The 16429-nt window shown below is 42.1% G+C and overlaps 2 protein-coding genes across 3 annotated transcripts in view; one reads left to right on the top strand and one right to left on the bottom strand.

Moving 5' to 3' along the window:
- LOC117823905 (protein SOGA3-like) lies at positions 1 to 15176 on the bottom strand. Of its 2 annotated transcripts, none has more exons than XM_034699179.1 (14): positions 14000 to 15176; positions 13054 to 13278; positions 12631 to 12789; positions 12404 to 12472; positions 11549 to 11818; positions 11067 to 11456; positions 9495 to 10154; positions 9033 to 9357; positions 7312 to 7351; positions 4137 to 4403; positions 2527 to 2862; positions 1926 to 2005; positions 926 to 1838; positions 1 to 825 (listed from the first exon to the last, which is right to left on the bottom strand). In XM_034699179.1, the coding sequence occupies exons 1-8, from the start codon at positions 14750 to 14752 to the stop codon at positions 9247 to 9249; spliced, it is 2637 nt and encodes an 878-aa protein (XP_034555070.1). In that variant the 5' UTR covers positions 14753 to 15176; the 3' UTR covers positions 1 to 825; positions 926 to 1838; positions 1926 to 2005; positions 2527 to 2862; positions 4137 to 4403; positions 7312 to 7351; positions 9033 to 9246. The 2 variants fall into 2 exon arrangements, with proteins under 2 accessions (XP_034555070.1, XP_034555071.1); XM_034699180.1 differs by having other exon boundaries at positions 9033 to 9163.
- Positions 13064 to 16429, top strand: part of LOC117823907 (inactive serine protease 35-like) — a 94256-nt gene continuing 90890 nt past the window's right edge. The window contains exon 1 of the mRNA XM_034699182.1: positions 13064 to 13301. The gene's annotated coding sequence lies outside the window, so the exon portion shown is untranslated. The remainder of the gene's footprint in view (positions 13302 to 16429) is intronic.

Here is a 16429-nt window from a genome sequence, read left to right as displayed (position 1 = left end):
TCAAAGCACTTTCATATTTATTACCAAGAAAAAAATACATTAAAGGCATATTATAGTCATTTGTCACAGCTGTTATTTGAACATCTTAAATATATTACTTGGACAATATAATACAGTAAAACACACTGTTGTTGACGGATAGCAGGTTGCTGCTGGGAGCACGGTGGCGGCTTCATTTTCCTCAACAGCCAGCCAGGTTGAATTTAATTCAACATGACCGCAATAAGGTTAAGCACATGAGCATGCACCCTCAAACTAGGGCTGCATGCAAAATCTCATAATACAGAAAAAAAAAAGAACTTTAATACAAAGAGGAGCAGTGGATAATCTCACTGAACTGCAACAAAGCAAATGCTGATGTGTTGGCAAAGGTTTGGCACAGAAGAAGCAAAAGCCACAGCAACACTGGAGAATGTTTTTGATGTGTTTTATCTTGAAACATTTTATCTTAAACCTCGCAGCAAACATGGCATCTCTTACACAATTTTGTTCAACATAAAAGTCTTAACTATTTACACAAAGAGCATTTTCCCAGAGGAAGGGAAGCATTGATAAAATGGAAAGGCATTACATAATGACAGTTTCAGTCTGGGGAGAATAGGATATGAGAGGCCGGGGCTTCAGAGCAGGACTCTGGGTTCTGGCCTTGGGGCTAGGAGTGCGAGTGAGGGGGCTTGGGGGACGATACATAGGACCTGATGGGGCGGTGATTCTGGCAGTGGGTGCCCGGCTTGCCCATCTGGAGGGTGGTCGCTGGTTGGCTGGCCGCGCAGGGCGAGAGAAAGTCTTCTGAGGTTCGTCTGTGGGTAGTTCAGCTGGGTTTGTCTGAAGAGAAACACAATGGAAGACATTACATTACAATTGCTCAATCTTCAATTGTAGTTTTAGTTGAATGGATGAACTCAAGAAGTAGAGATATGCCTACCTGCTGTGGATCTTGTCTATAACCAGTATGTCCTGCTCTGGGACTGGAGCTGTACTCATGATGGATTTCGAGCATGTCCAGCAGCTGAATAAGTCCTTCATCCCCCACTTGACCACAACCTGGCACATCCTGTCCTGCTAACCCACCCCTCTGGATCCTCTGGGCTCCTGTGGATACACTTGAGACCCTGTAGTCCATTTTGGGCTCCAGAGGTTGGGGCAAAGGCTTCCTTGATCTCTCTGCTTGAATCAGTCCTCCATCTCTATCTGCCTCACTGTTAGCCCTGGGTCTTATCTTTGGGCTTCCAGCCACCTGTGATCTCCTGTGGGACAGCTGGGGACTTGTGTGAGGTCCCTTAGAACTGCTGTAGCATCCTCTGTGATCTTTGTGATTCTGTCTACCACAGTCTGATACTGACCCCCATTCTTGGCTGGGCTCTACCTCGGCTGTCAGCACGTCGGAATCTGCTTGGCATTTCTGGTTAGGCACACGCACGGGCGCCCTGCCGGCTACTGCAGAGGCTCCTACAGCTCTGCGCTGACAGCCAGGGGTGGGGCACTTTGGCTCCAGACCCTGATGGGTTACCACCCCAGATTCGGTGAGCGTTTTGCCCTCATTTTCTTGAAGCATGGCTCCAAATTTCCTGAGAACAGAGGGGCTGCTGGACTTCCTGTCTCCCAGAGCCCCAACACTGAATGACTTCCTGTCCAAAGCAGGAGATTCAGCGGCTGTGGTTGCAAGCAGTGAGCGTGCTTGCATGGCAGGAGCATCCCTTTGTCCAAGAGGTGGCTTGTTACCAGTGTTTTCTTTGTTAGGAGAACTCTCTCTGTGGGAGGAGCACTTTACTTTGGACATTTGGTTCTTCCTGTTTTGAGTCTCTTCAAAACTGCCCAAAAACTGCTCTTGACCAAGTCTAAAAAGCAGAAATGAGCAGATTAACAACCTAATCAGTCACATTGCATCATCCTGCAAAATGTTTAACAAATTAGAGAAAATGTACCTTTCATTCCCAGGACTTCTTCTTATTTCATTCTTGTTTGATGGGCTGTCCGGGCTCACCTTGATTGTGTCACTGAAGCGCTGAAAGACAGGAGAAATATATCTATTAAAGCATCTACATTGACTTCCACCCACTGAGTTCAATATCTTTAAAATACTCTGCTTACAAAGTCTGCTACTTAAAGACCATTAGCAAGGCTCCGTCCACTGAACCGTACCAAAACTGAACCTCAGCTGACCCTTGTTCATCACTCAATATAGCAGTGCTAGAACTATTCTGATCTACTGTACTGTAATGTTGGCAGCACACGTGGGTTTACATGTGGACCAGGAAATGCTTTAATGTCTTGGCTTTCGTCTTGACTGCAACGTCAGGAGTTCAGGAAGAGTATGAACGACGACAGTGAAATTATGTGAAATGAACTCCTGTCTGGTAACCTATGAGTATGAGCAGACTGGAAGGAACCAGTAACTGAAATCAATATGTTCCTGACTGAACCCCAGGTTTGACTCATATCATGCCCAGCCATTTGGTTTCATCAGATGTGCAAATGACAACGGAATGAGACATAAGAAAGGGGAGTACAAGCTTGATCACTTACCACATGGCGAGCTCCATTGTTCTTCCGGCTCACTTGCTTCCCCTGCCCCAAATAATCCTGCAATAAGTCTCCGATCTCTGATACGCCATTGGAGTGGCAGTAAGGGTAGCTGTTATGATGCCTCACAGGGTAGTTGTACCCATCGGGGCTGTAGTTACAGGCATCACTGTAGTGATGTGGTACGTTTATAGCGCCAGTAGGATTGTTGTGGTGATGGCCAGGCACAAAGACGCTGTTGCCATGGTGCCCTAGGCCACAATCCAACTCGCCTCCATTTTTGGGGTTGTCAGTAGAGATGTCGTTTGCTCCTCTGCGGGCCTGAACTTCATTGTACAACTGAAAAATTGACACAGAAGAACACAATCACAATGTGTAGCTAATTCCTTTAACTGTGTGCATACGTTAAAATAATAATAATTATAATCAAGGTAACAGCAATAACTTAAATGTTGATTATCACAAAACTCTTCTATTGCGAATACAGCTTAGTGTCCAGTTGAATATGTTAAGCAAACATTATGCAGAAAATATTATGAAGGATCACAATTTCTCACTTCTATAGTACACAGGGTGCCATTTTAAATGTTCATTTCACTTTGTTTATTAGATCATCTGAACTTAATTTACTCATTTGAACAAGCACACAGTGTACCAAACTATCAGCAAACACGCGACACAGGAGCTGTGTTTACACAACAAACACAACTTATAATTATCACAAAACTGTTGCACAGACTAACCTATATTTATGATAAGCACATGTTATTTCAAAAAGCATCTGTGTCCCTTTGCAACTTTTAATAGTGCCTTTAGTATCCATTTTCAGTCTGTGTGTGTATGTGTGTGTGTGTGTGTGTGTTTGTGTGTGTGTGTGTGTGTGCGCGCGTGTGCGCGCGTGTGTGCGCGTGTGTGTGCGCGTGTGCAAGTGTGTTCAGCCTGTCAGTCACTCCCGTCACTACCTCACGATTTAATTAGCTTGTTCACATGTGTCTGTATCATTGCTCCAACAAGGCCATGAGGTCGAGTCAGTCACTATGGCTGCCAAGAGTTTATTATGGTGCATAAGCAAACACACATATTGAATAAATTAACACACACCCTTGAGATTACCAAAGCACTACATAATCTGGAAATGAAACCATTCCCATATTCACTCGCAACATTTATTACATACCTGAGTGTAAACAGTGTCATATTTTAGCTGTTACACTTATATATGGATGATTGTCATACTTAAGTCCAATATAAATCTTGGGTTTAATTATTTAGTGTACTTTTTAAACTGAAAAATATATATATTCCTTTTATATTATTGAATAGCCTACTTCTAAAACACAATCTCCCTGATTTCCACTCAATATTTCTACCTAAATAGAAGCAGTATCACAAAGCAGAGATCAAAAATTAGCTGAATTTTGACACAAATGCTGCTGTAGAGCTATGACTGAAACTTGTCCCATATTCACGCATACCGAGTCCATTTCCTGTCCTTAATAATCAATACACCGAGCCAATGTAGTTGATCTTTCATCATTAAATACAACATGGTGTTCAAGGGAAAAAGGGCAGCTTCAAATCATATATTTATTATCCATGCTGTGTTATCTCACCTCTTCGATTTTCTTCTGGATGTCCTGCAGCTGGTCCTCCCACTCCTGCATCTCTGAATCAAAGTTGTCCATCAGCTCAGGCCTTTCTGCCCCCCAGCCCCGACCACCGTGTTCCAGCCCACGCTCCAAATCAATGGCTGCCATGACGTGGACCACTCGATAACAGCAGGCCTTTATGGCGATTTCTCCTTACTCCTGTTTCCCTCTTTTGTCAGAGAACAGCGTCTGGTTGCCAGTCAGGGCAGAAGGATCAATAGCCTGGAAACACTATAATGACAATAAAAAGGGAGAAAGAAGGTTGGCATACATTATGAAATTACAAAAAATTCCTGCTTTTACACTGTTTACCACTACTACTACTTCTACAACTACTACTAGACTAGTACAAATAAACAAATACCTTTTTTTCAAGACAAAGAAGTGTCACATATTTTCAAAATTTCAGCAGGGTTCAGAATAAAACGTACTAGTATGCATATTATGTGATACCAATTTAAGGTTACATTATAAAGAGTGAAGACTTTATCCGACCACGTGATAGTTTTTGAAGTCAACATGTTTCTTAAACAGCTCTTGTTGGAGACTTTCCCCTCACTAAGGTCAGATATTTATGGCCTTCTCCTTTGCATTCTTGTCAAAACTTCACAGGCATGTAAGTCTACCTATGCAGCACGTGTGGACAAGAGTGTTGCATGACACTCGAAGTGTTAAGACCTCTGGTCACTTTGACCTCCAGCCCGTCTCTTTGGGTCTCATGACGTGAGAATAAAAACTGAACCCCTCTGTTAAAAACAAAATGCCTCCTTAGAAATTCTGCTCTGTCATTTCCTAATGCACCCAAGGTTGTATGAAATTGTTTTTCAAAAACCCCTATACATGGGGCCTCAGTCTAAAATCATAGATGTCATGGTAAAGTTTCACTCCAAAAAGGAGTTCTAGTTGCCCAATAGTTATTGCCACCAGTTTCAATTTAATTTAGTCAACCTGGGTTTGTTGTTGTTGTTGTTGCCATTAATGAATACAAGTGCCCTGGAAGAAAGTGCCTGAATGTACCATCCACTTCCCCCCCCCCTGTGATGTAAGAGTAGAGATATTAATAATCTTGTAACTATGCATATTAAACTGGCTGCATGGCCTGTGAGCGTGCATGAGGAGAGGGATAGTGACTGTATTGATGTAACACAGACAAAAAATATGTTCAAAGTGACACCTTGAAATGTGCTTAGAATTATATAACTATTGAAAATAATCAAAATAAAAAAAACTCAACACTAAACATGACAGTAGGTTTAATAATCTCTTACTGTCTATACCTGAATACTTCAAACCTTATTATGAATTATGAAATAATATATTCCAATCACTTTACATATAACAAGTCTGCTGTCCTTACCTTGTCCAATATTTAAAAAAAGTCTTTCTCCTCAAGTAAAAATCTGGGCAGCTCTATTCCCTGCGCACTGTTCGCCCCAGCCTCTGCAGCACATTCACTCTCTGTCGCCAAATTGTCAACTCCCCTCTCTCCCCAGCTTCCCCCTGGCTTTTTCCTCCTCTGTTACGTAAATCACCGCGGACTGGATTTAAAGGGACCCCTTCTCCTCGTCACGCCTCGGTGTCGGGGTTAAGTCCGGAGCGTTGAGTAAAGGGGTAAACAACTTCTGATCCAGCCGGGGTCCCCAGCCTTTATAGCGCTCCACTGTGTTTACGTGGGCGCGCTGTTGGAGCCCGGATCCAATATCATAATGTCAAATTTATTCCAGCATTTGAAGTCTCGATGGGGCAACTGTCGTCACCAGCATCCCTGCTATAATTACTGACCGAGAGAGGGAAAGTGTTTACATAGCTATTTCAGCTGCCGCGAGCTCACGGCCAATAGGATTCTCTGTTGCTATTCTGCTTTAGGGTGCTTGGGCAGATTTTGTCTTGTGACCATGTCCCATTGCAAATCATTTTTCCAAGGGGTGCCAAATGGGCGTGGGTGACACAGTGACTAATAATGTGTCACGGTCAATAATATCTTTATTGAAGTTAGTCACGAAAAGGAAACTGCAAGGTGGATGCCTGGCATGTTTGGCAACATTTCAGCAATATTTTATTCTTCACAGATTTCTCAGTGACATCAAACTTTACATATCGACGGTGGCCCTGAAGGACAAAACAAATTTACAAAAGATGAAACACTTACAAAGTTGGAGAAAGATTTACATTTTAGAAAACAAATTTACATTTAAGAAAACAAATTTACAAAATCAAAAAACACTTTTACAAGCGGTGAGACAATTTTACAAACGGCGGAACACTTTTACCATTTCTGAAACAAATTAACATTTCATTTTCACGGAAAGGGAATGTACCAAATACTGGAAGTGATCCGAGAGTGATCGAGTTAGGGGTCATTTAGTTTGTTTGGATGGAGAGAAACCAAACAGAGTGACGTTTGGTACTGGTACTCCGTTTTGTACCGGATCACTTTCTGTGTTTGGCACATTCCCTTTCCGTTAAAAATTAATGTCAATTTGTTTCAGGAATGGTAAAAGTGGTCTGTCGTTTGTAAAATTGTCTCACCGCTTGTAAATGTGCTTTTTTGATTTTGAAAAATTGTTTTGGCCTTGGTAAAAGTGTTTTGCTGATGTAATTTTGTTTTATAAAATTTTTCCAAAATGTAAATTTGTCTCCAACTTTGTAAAAGTGTTTCATCTTTTGTAAATTTGTTTTGTCCTTCAGGGCCACCTTACATAGCACAACATTTTCTTGAATTTATGTAAAGTGATAACCCATTAAAACTACATACAGCTCCAGATTGTGTATGTATGTATGTAACTGTGCAAAAGAGCTACATTTGCAGAATCTCACTCTTTGTCCCAGCACATGTGACATCTTTGTGATCTTGACTCATCCCGCCGCATTGACTTCTGAAGGCAGTTGCTACTGTTCATCTGCCACAACATCAATTACTAATGCCTACCTCTAATCAGGGGTCCTGCTGGGAATTTACAGACTCCCCCAATCCCTCCCCCTGGCAAGATCTAACATGTGGCTCTCTACTTAATCACAAGAATTCCTTCCAGTTTGAATCCCCGGGATCATCCCCAGTATTCCTCCACCTGTTGTGTTCCCCGTCAAACCTTTCAGAAGTTTAAGAGAGGGTTAAAAACAAACTTTATCCTTACTTTACCTTGAGCGAACAACAGCAGGATGGTACAGCAAGTGTTGTTCTGAAAAACAAAGAGGAGGGGACTGCTGTCATCATATGTTACAAGAGGAAATATATTTAGCAACAAGGTTACACCAGGTCATATAGCTGTAAGGAAAAGTGATTAGGGTTCCGCTTGTGACCTTAAAGCTCAATGAAGGCAATGCTAACCTTAGATGACTTCAATTTCTTTCTATAGCATGCATTTATAACCTAGCTTTTCAGGACTTTAAGCTACATCTCATGGCTGATAGAGCTGGTTTCTGTTTACACACCTGCTAACTTAAAGAATCAGTTTGACTTTGTTGGAAATATGTTTTTTCTTTTATTGCCAAGATAGATAAGAAATACCCTTATCATACAACCTCATCATGAAGCAGGGTCCAGCAGCTGTTCACTAACTTAGCAGCAAAACTGGAAGTAGTAGGAGACACCTGACCTGGCTTTGACCTAATGTAAAATAATGAGCCTAGTAGCACCTGTAAAGCCCACTCATCATATGTTTGATCTCTTTGTTTAGTCCTGTAGTGACTACGAAGAGCCAAAAGCCGCTGAGAGGCTGACGTTGGGACTAGTAAAGTGTGGGATGCGCTAAAAGCAAAAATCACTAATGTACAAAAAGTTAATTTAGAAGTTTAACTCAAAGTGCACAAACGAAAATAGCGAAAATAAGCAATAATAAGAGAAAAATAAGCGGTCTACAAAAAGTATGGAGACCCAGCTCACCCCCTCTCTCTACCTCCAAACAAAAGAAAACAGGTGGAGTAAATGAACTGAATATCCCCACCCCTAACACATGACCCATAAATAACCTAATTAACTGACCCCGAAATAAACCATACTGTAAACAAACAACAAAAATATACAAACAATAAACTACCCTAAACCTCAAAATGAAGATACAATAAACACATGTTGGCTAAGAGGCTCAAACTCCGCCTCTTTACGTCACACTATGCCTGGTTGAGTTTTGCATTTCCGATATGGCTACCGCCGCCGATTGGCTTCAAAGCAGCGCTAAGGAACAGATGGGTGACGTCACGGATACTACGTCCATATTTTATACAGTCTATGATCGTGTTACATGATTCTATAGGCTACCCTACTTGTATGGGGCATAGTAGTGTTTCAGGTTATTAATGACTATTTATAGATTTATTTAGCGTTAGTATAGTTGAAAATTGTTGTGGTAAAGCATGTAAAAAGGATTTGGTTGTTCTTTATGCTATTTTGGTTCCTTTTTTGATGAGAAGACAATATCTCTTTCATATAAGATTGTGTGTGGCACAGACAGTAGGAGGAGTCAGTGGAAGCTAGACTGGTTTGTAGTCGCAGTTTTTTACCGTGTCTGTTAGAATTTTGTTTATTATCATGGAATCCTTCATCATCTGCAAAATTTTGGGATTTGTGACACTGATGGAACATCAAAATCAAGTTGTTTTAGTTTTTACAACATACAACAGCTCACGAGTGGATGATTGCTCTGGATACAACAGGAAGACACATGTAAGCCAGGACTCCAGCTAGCGGTGCAGTTTCGTCAGTTCACTACTGTTTGTTGATTGCTTTAATGCAGCGATCCTGTCCATGCAAAATCTGGACTTTCAGGTTTTGATGGTTTTAAACACTGCTGCTTTTTTTGTACTGTTGGTACCTCACATTTTTAATGGGACTACCTTGTTATAGCGCTAGGGTTAACTCACCTTCTTGAGGAATGGATGCTGTCAGTGATGTGTTAGGGATAATGTAGACTCCAGTGTTGAATCTAGCCAATCAGTCTTGACTGTGACTGCAATCTTGGCAAGTGCTGAGCTTTTCCTGTGCTTTTGGTTACCTTGGCAACAAAGGATGCAGGAAAGAAAAAAAAAAAAGAGCAAAAAACAAACAAGGGATGACGTGAATTAAGGGAGGCATACATCACAGGACAAAGAAAAGAGTAAAAAGAAAGACTAGTTTAAAGATGGTGGCGTAAGAGAGGGATGAGAACAAAACAAGTATGAGGATGAGCAAAATGATCGGCTGGAACATCTGGAGGATGACAAACCATAACAGATGAGAAAAACGAGGTTGGATTAAGTGGGGGAAAGGAAGAAACAGAATTAGTGTTACATTTATTGAGATATTTCACAACCCACCAGGATACTCAGATATCAGATAAAACTCACAGACAGCGGCTCGTCTGACTCCCTGTCCTCAAGCCTCGGCACTTCCAGTCTGTCGATGAAGGCCTGCAGTTCTTTTCTGAAGGCCTTCATTTGAGCGTTAATGCGATAAAGCAGCTCATGCTCCCTGATCCTGCTCCCATCATCCTCCGCTCCCTCCTCCCCTCTACCAAACATCAGGTCACCATTTGAAACGAAGACCCTCGCCTCTGAGATCACTGTGGCTGTATCAGCAATGAGCCGATCGATGGTCCGAACCAGCCTCTCGGCTTCCACTCGTATGTCGATCATTTGCTGCCTGTCGCGCAGACTGCACCGTCCACTGGGCAGGAAGCGGGCCAAGGCGGAGGAGGCGGCACCCTCAGGTCCAGGGGGGGTGTAGAGGCCTCTTGTAGGCGTCATGCAGCGGCTGCTGCCATTATTGTTTCTGACCTCATCGGAGTCACTTTCCCCACCCACTGGACCCTCACGTTTGCGGTGCGGTGGGAGAAGACGGGAGGAAGTGGAGTCCTCGTCGCTCTCTCTGCGACCACTTGCTGCGCCTCCGGCATCACTCTCTGCATCACTGTCTCGCGGGCTAGGCCGCAGGGAGAGATGGGACGCCAGGTCATAGCGCTGCATGTTGGAGAGAAGTACTCGATTCTCATACTGCAGCTGCATCACCTGCAAAAAAGACAAAGAGGAGTACAGTGACAAACGTTTGTAATACAATTTTCAATAAGAAGGACATAATTTGAAAAAGCTTAACAAAAGGTGACTTTTAGCTACTCTAGTGACATGTCTGGTAATCTACCACCCTGGTCTGATTGGATGGAACTAAACATGCTGGCTTTGATGATTCCTAACTCTCTCTAAGGTCTCACCCTGTCAGGATTCTATTTTCACATAACCACCCTCCTTTTACATTATCCCAAACTTAACAAGAGACAGTATGCTCTGAATATGAACAAAGACAGTCATTACTTCTTATTATTTTTGCTGTTTGTTCCAAATGTCATGGTGTTAGCTTATATTCAGAACATGTTAGGATTTTGGCATAGGTACTTAAGTTACAGCACTGCTCTGTTTCACAAAGCATCACAGAAGTGCTAGCAGAGCTTAACTTCTGTTAAAAAGGATTATAATTTCCTGAATAAGCTGGACACTAGTGTTTTTTTTGGTGGGATGTTTTGGTGTTAACATACTTAGAAACTTAACTGAAACAGTAACCGTTACAACCCTTAACATTACATTAAAATACAAATGTAATGAATTAATACATTCTGGCACAGTTTTTGCAAATCTTCACGCTAATATAGTATTTAGCTAAAAGTACTGTTATATAAGTATAGCTTTAGGAAACTGCTAGCACAACTGGAGACTCAGTCATGTTTTTCTATATCCGAATTCATACAAAAATTGACAGTATCTGATAAAGATTATAACATTTAGGATTGAAGCTATTTTTATTTAAAAACTAATATTGTAAACTTTAAAGTAGAGTCATTTCAGAACTGATTTTTCTTTAATAATCCTAATAAAATAAGAAATTGAAATGATTTCATCAATGTAAAACAGTCAATAAGTTTGTAATACCTTGCCACTGAGGTCATTTATCTGTAGCCTTGCTGCTTTCAACTCCTCCTGCAAGGCTTCAGCCTTAGCGCTATCCATTCCTCCACCTCCTGCACCCCCTCCTGCTCCTCCCCCATGCCTGGCGCCTCCTTCGTGGGTCCCGGCTTTGAACCGTAACTTATTCAGCTCGCCAGTCACCCTCTTGTTTTGATCTTCAACATCAGCTAGGTTCCTCCGCAGCAGCTCTGCCTCGTCCTCCACCAGCTGCAGCTGCTGTCGAAGCTCTGTTAGGTCATCACCAAAGCCTCGACCTGCACCTGGCCCACCCATCGCTCCACACCCATCGCCTCCAGCACCCTCTCCTTCACCACGGAGGTCATCAAGCTCAGCCCTCAGGCCACGGTTCTCGACCTTGAGGATAGAGGAAGAAAACATTAATACTCAGAGGACTACAACTCAAGCATCATTCCCACAATAGATCCATCTTACACCACCCTCTTTACCTCCAATTCGACTATTTTCCTTCCCAGGATGTTGGCCTCCTCCTCCACTAGACGGAGCCGTAGCTTCAGCTCTGACTCGCGGGTGGTGGGAGGACCCCCAGCCTCTCCTTTAGGATGGGTGCTGTCCAGTTCTCCATAGAAAGAGCGATACTTTTGCAGCTCTTGCTCCAGACGGTCCTTCTCTTTGTCAATCTTGGCTGTCTTCTTCCGCATGAGCACTGCTTCCTCTTTGATAAAAGCTAGTTGGCACTTAAGGTCCTCATTGTCCTCCTAAAACAGTGATGCATACAGACTTGCATAAGATACTAGAGAGCATTTAAGTAGAAATGGTCACAACTTAATCCTGAATAAGACGGAAAGTTGGAAAGGTTTAGGATTAAAGAGAAGATTTTGTAGCAAAGTTTTTTGTAAGCCAAAACGTAATCTTTCATTGGATGTTTGACTCATCCTGAATCTTAAATTGCAGAGGCTCTGAAAACTCTTAGCCTTCCTTCAAATATACACTTCTTTCAGATGACTGGAGCTCCCACTTTGACCTATTATAACCTCAGTTTGAAAGCAAGATGAGTTGAGGAAATTATAAAAGGATCGAGGAAGCCTCCAGGTTTAATGTTCACTTCAGTTAGTCTAAGTGGTGTCTAGAAAAGATCATGACAGCACTTTTTTTTAGAAATATGGACCTAAGTAGCTAAGAGAGAAGGGTGGTTTTTAAAAAATGTGATTATCCTTTATCGTGAGTGGTACAAAGTGGAAGATGTTCCTTCGAGATAAACTTTCCCATTTTTTTTGAGCAATGTGATTTCTCCTGTGTCAATAACAGAAAAATTGTAGGAAACGACTCCCTTATCTTCTTACCTCTGTAGGAGTTTGTGCAGATTTTCTATCCGTCTTCTGGGCGTCCTTGCTTCCTCTTCTCTTTTGAGACTATTGGAGGGCAGTAAAATGAATGCATGTGTGTATTTATACCATAACCAATCTGATAATTGATGGTTCAGAGTTTTTTTATGGCTGAAATTGGCCAATGAGTTCAGAGATTAAACAAAAATTGATAGATGTGTTGTACACATATGTGGCTAACTTACCTCTTTGGTTTTGTCTAGTTCATTCTGCAAGGCTTGTTTGGTCACTTCCACCTCTATGAGCTTCTGTCTCAGTTTTTCATTCTCATCTTCTGTCTTTGTGCGTTTCTCCTCCACCTTTTCCAACTCATGGTGCAGTCTCACAGACACATCCTTTGCGACCTGCAGAGTTTTCATAGTGGTTTGTGAAAGTACAAGATAAAAACATTTATACTTAATGTGATTTGATGGTTTCAAATGTTAACACACCAAATGTACATGAACTATTAAAATGCTTGGTGGCAAAATCAAAACCACAGGCAACTACTTTGGAAAGGCGGTTCTTTCAACTGTGGCCCTGACGCCATGAAAGCTTGTGTACAATGACCAAAAATTGAATAAAAAATGTCCTCAAAACTACACCCAGACAGTTACTCCCCTCTGTACCTTCAGGTCCTGCTCCAGACTCCTGAGCAGCTCCTCATCGATCTCTCCAGTCTGGGCGTAGCGCAGCCTCTTCCTCTCTGCCTTCCTCAGACGGTACTGCAGGATCCGGCAGTTTTTATTGGCCCTCTCCAGCTCACGTCTCATCTCCTGCAGCTGACAAGTGTCCTCCTCGTAGAACGTGTCTCGCATCTCATCCATTTCAGCCCTCATCTCCTCAATTTCAATCTGTTGGGTACGCAGTGAACATTGTAAGTACCAGTTATGAAGCAGTTAAGATTTCTAATGGTGGATGCTACTCTCAGCTGCTTTGGGGTTTCCAAAATCTGGCTTTTGACTCCACCGATGAAGTAATAAATATTTTGGACTTGAGCCAAATATATTTATATTTGTCAAAAAAAACAACTGTTGCTTTTAATTAAATGCACCCTATGTGCTCTGATTGGATGTAAACTTATCTTTAATCCTGCATCTTCTTTGCAGTACACATTTCCTGCAAACTACAGCCATGACAATGACACAAACATGCAAATCCCTGCTCCCTTGGTTATACCTCTTTTGAAAACAATATCAATTATCCTAGCAGATCGATATCAGTGTGATCAATAACTGGTAAGTCATTTGTGAACAGTGTATGTCTGTCTAGTAGCTTTGTGCTATGTTAAGAAACAGGGGTGTTTACCAGACAAGCACTTGATATTTGCATTTATTTTAGTCAGTGATTAGAACAAGAACAGGATTTCTTCTGCAGCCAGAGATCTGTTTAATGGCTTTAAATAGCCTACAGACGTTTTTTTCTACCCTAATGTGGACTATTTTTCAGTTGGCCCTCAATTCTGTTGATGTGACAGCCAGGTTTGTAAGTAGTTGTTTTTTTATTTTTAAGAATCTACATAAATGACCTGATGACAACGATCCATCATACATATACGTATTAGAGGTATCAAACCTTAAGATCTTCATTTTCATCGATTAGCCTCTCCATCTCGTCTTCAAAGGCCTGGTCTTGCTCCTGGTCCTGCTGTGTCACGGACCCCGCCTCTGTCGCCTCTGCAACCGGCTCCGGTTCTCCCACAGCCCCCTCTTCAGACCCCACGTTATCCGATTTGGTTTGCATATTCGCCCCGCGTCTTTTCAGCCTCTTTTGAAGATGAAACTGGATCAATTCAGCCTGCAAGCATCCTCCTCTCCACAAACCCAAACCGAGGCCCGGGCCGCAGCCCACCGACACACCGGCTCTCTCGTTCTCCTCTCCGGCTCTCCTCCCTCTGACCTCCGCTGGAGAGGAAGATGGGAGAAAATGCTGAGTGGCGTCGGCTGTAAAACAGGGCAGGCGGAGCGTGCTGCGACGGGCCGGTGCGGATGAATTTATCGGATCCTCCTCGACAGCATCCGCCCTGTTTGTCCCGAATACACCAGCTTCAGCACCATCCGGGTGAACAGCTGCTGCCCCGCCGCGGCCCTCGGGCTCCCTCTCCCTTCCGTCAGCAGACCTCAGACTCTCTTTCTCCCCGGTGGTTCTGCTCCTTCCCGCAGTAAGAGGAGATGTGGACCGGCCTGACTGTCTCTGAGCTCGCTTGGTTGCCCGTTCCTGGGCTGTTGCCGGTGAGGGAGCCCGGTGCTGCTGCCTCCTCTTCCTCCTCCCTGCGCTATTGTCTGACGATGATGGAGGGTCTGCAGCGACGCTAGTGGTGGGCTTCATTTTCTGCTCCACCAAAACAAACTTTACGCACAAGCTGTAATGCTTACTTTGTAAGTAAGAGAATTAAAATATGCTCAGAAATTACTATCTCACTGACATATATCGGGAATGACAAGGAAAGTGGAAACGTTTTAAACTTTTAATGTCCTTTTAAAAGACACTAGATGCCGCATTTCACCAGCCGGCTCATCCTCCTGACCCTATATCAAGTTCTGCAAATGTGGTACCCCATTTATTCGTCCTGCACTTTTAATCATGGGTTTAGCCTATTATACCGACCACTTTAACAAACATCTTCATATGACGTTTCATTTCTTACCGCAGAGTGATCAGAGAGTGATGTGAAGTCTCGCTGACACGGGGTACCTCCACCAGGCACTGCAGACACTGGCTGCGTGACGTATGGATGTACGTCAAACCAGGAAGTGGACGATAAAGTCTCACAACTAACCTTCCTTTATTGTTAAATTTAAATCATTACTCCACCAGTCTTCCAATTCAGGTTGTTCAAAGTTTAACGGTGTTTATATATTTTTTATGAATACATTTAATTATTTATAAATATTTAGAACATATAGTTGGATATCCTGAACCTACATTAGCTGTGCAACAACATGTGATTTAAACACATTACAAATATAAGAGTAGCCTACTCAGAATTTAAGGCAGGGTATGAATATTCTCCCAGGTGTCCCAAAGGCAAAAATGAAGCAGCTATTTTGCCCCATATACTTTCTAACTCACAAAATGAATAAATAATGAATAACATTGGTGGACAGTAACACAGTAAATATACTTGAGTACTGTACTTAAGTAATTTTTTTGAGTATATGTACTACACTTGAGTATTATTTTTTGGGGATACTTGTTACTTTTACTCCAATACATTCAGAAGACAATTATTGTACTTTTACTCCACTACATTTCTATCAGTACTGTAGTTACTCACTACTTTTGCTTTGAAGTCAGCTCATTTCCTTCTCTTTTCTGAAATCTGATCCCTAAGACAGTAAAATGTGTTTGTGTTATTCTGTTTGTCTCAGTGGTTTAGTCGTACCTGTATATTGTGCGTCTCCACGGTTGAACGTGGAGCAAACACAGAGCAAATTTCACTGAGATCAGGCAGTTCATTTAGAGGTGGTAATGATGGCTATAATTCTCCACCTGAGCACCCATGGTCATATCTTCAGCTCGTGTTAGAGGTTTTTGAAATGAAGAATGATACGTATCGTTTGAAATGTTCTCCTTGTTTCCCACTCTGCCCAAACATTCAAACATTCACTGTCCAACCTGAGAAAGCGTGTTGAGCAATGTAACACTTGTCTCATTTCAGATGAACATTTCAAACTAAGGTGTCTGTGCTTGGAGTAACTTAGTTTCCATTTTTATTCCATGGTATAGTTTTTAGAGATTTCAAGTAATGGTTTCTAGACAAACATAATGTAACTGAATGTTCTCCTATGTATTCTTTACTGCCATCATGCTTTGTGAACATACAAAGTTTTGAGATATATTAAAAAGTACTTTGAATACTTAAGTATTTTTAAAAGCAAGTACTTCAGTACAAAAACTCAAGTAATAATTTGACAGAGCAACTTTCACTTGTATTGGAGTAATATTTGACCTGGAGGATCTTTACTTTGACTTAAGTAATTAAGCTGTGTACTTTGTCCACCA

Source organism: Notolabrus celidotus, chromosome 13 (assembly GCF_009762535.1).
Source record: "Notolabrus celidotus isolate fNotCel1 chromosome 13, fNotCel1.pri, whole genome shotgun sequence".
Taxonomy (NCBI): domain Eukaryota; kingdom Metazoa; phylum Chordata; class Actinopteri; order Labriformes; family Labridae; genus Notolabrus; species Notolabrus celidotus.
Note: the sequence above shows the minus strand (reverse complement) of the source record. Positions and strands in the feature narration are given on the sequence as shown.

Excerpts from the sequence above, each read along its gene's own strand:
- LOC117823905 (XM_034699179.1), bottom strand. The coding sequence starts at position 14,752 with ATGAAGCCCACCACTAGCGTCGCTGCAGACCCTCCATCATCGTCAGAC. Across the intron at positions 13,279-13,999 it reads ATGAAAATGAAGATCTTAAG|ATTGAAATTGAGGAGATGAG; the intron begins GTTTGATACCTC and ends CGTACCCAACAG. Across the intron at positions 12,790-13,053 it reads GTCTGGAGCAGGACCTGAAG|GTCGCAAAGGATGTGTCTGT; the intron begins GTACAGAGGGGA and ends AAAACTCTGCAG.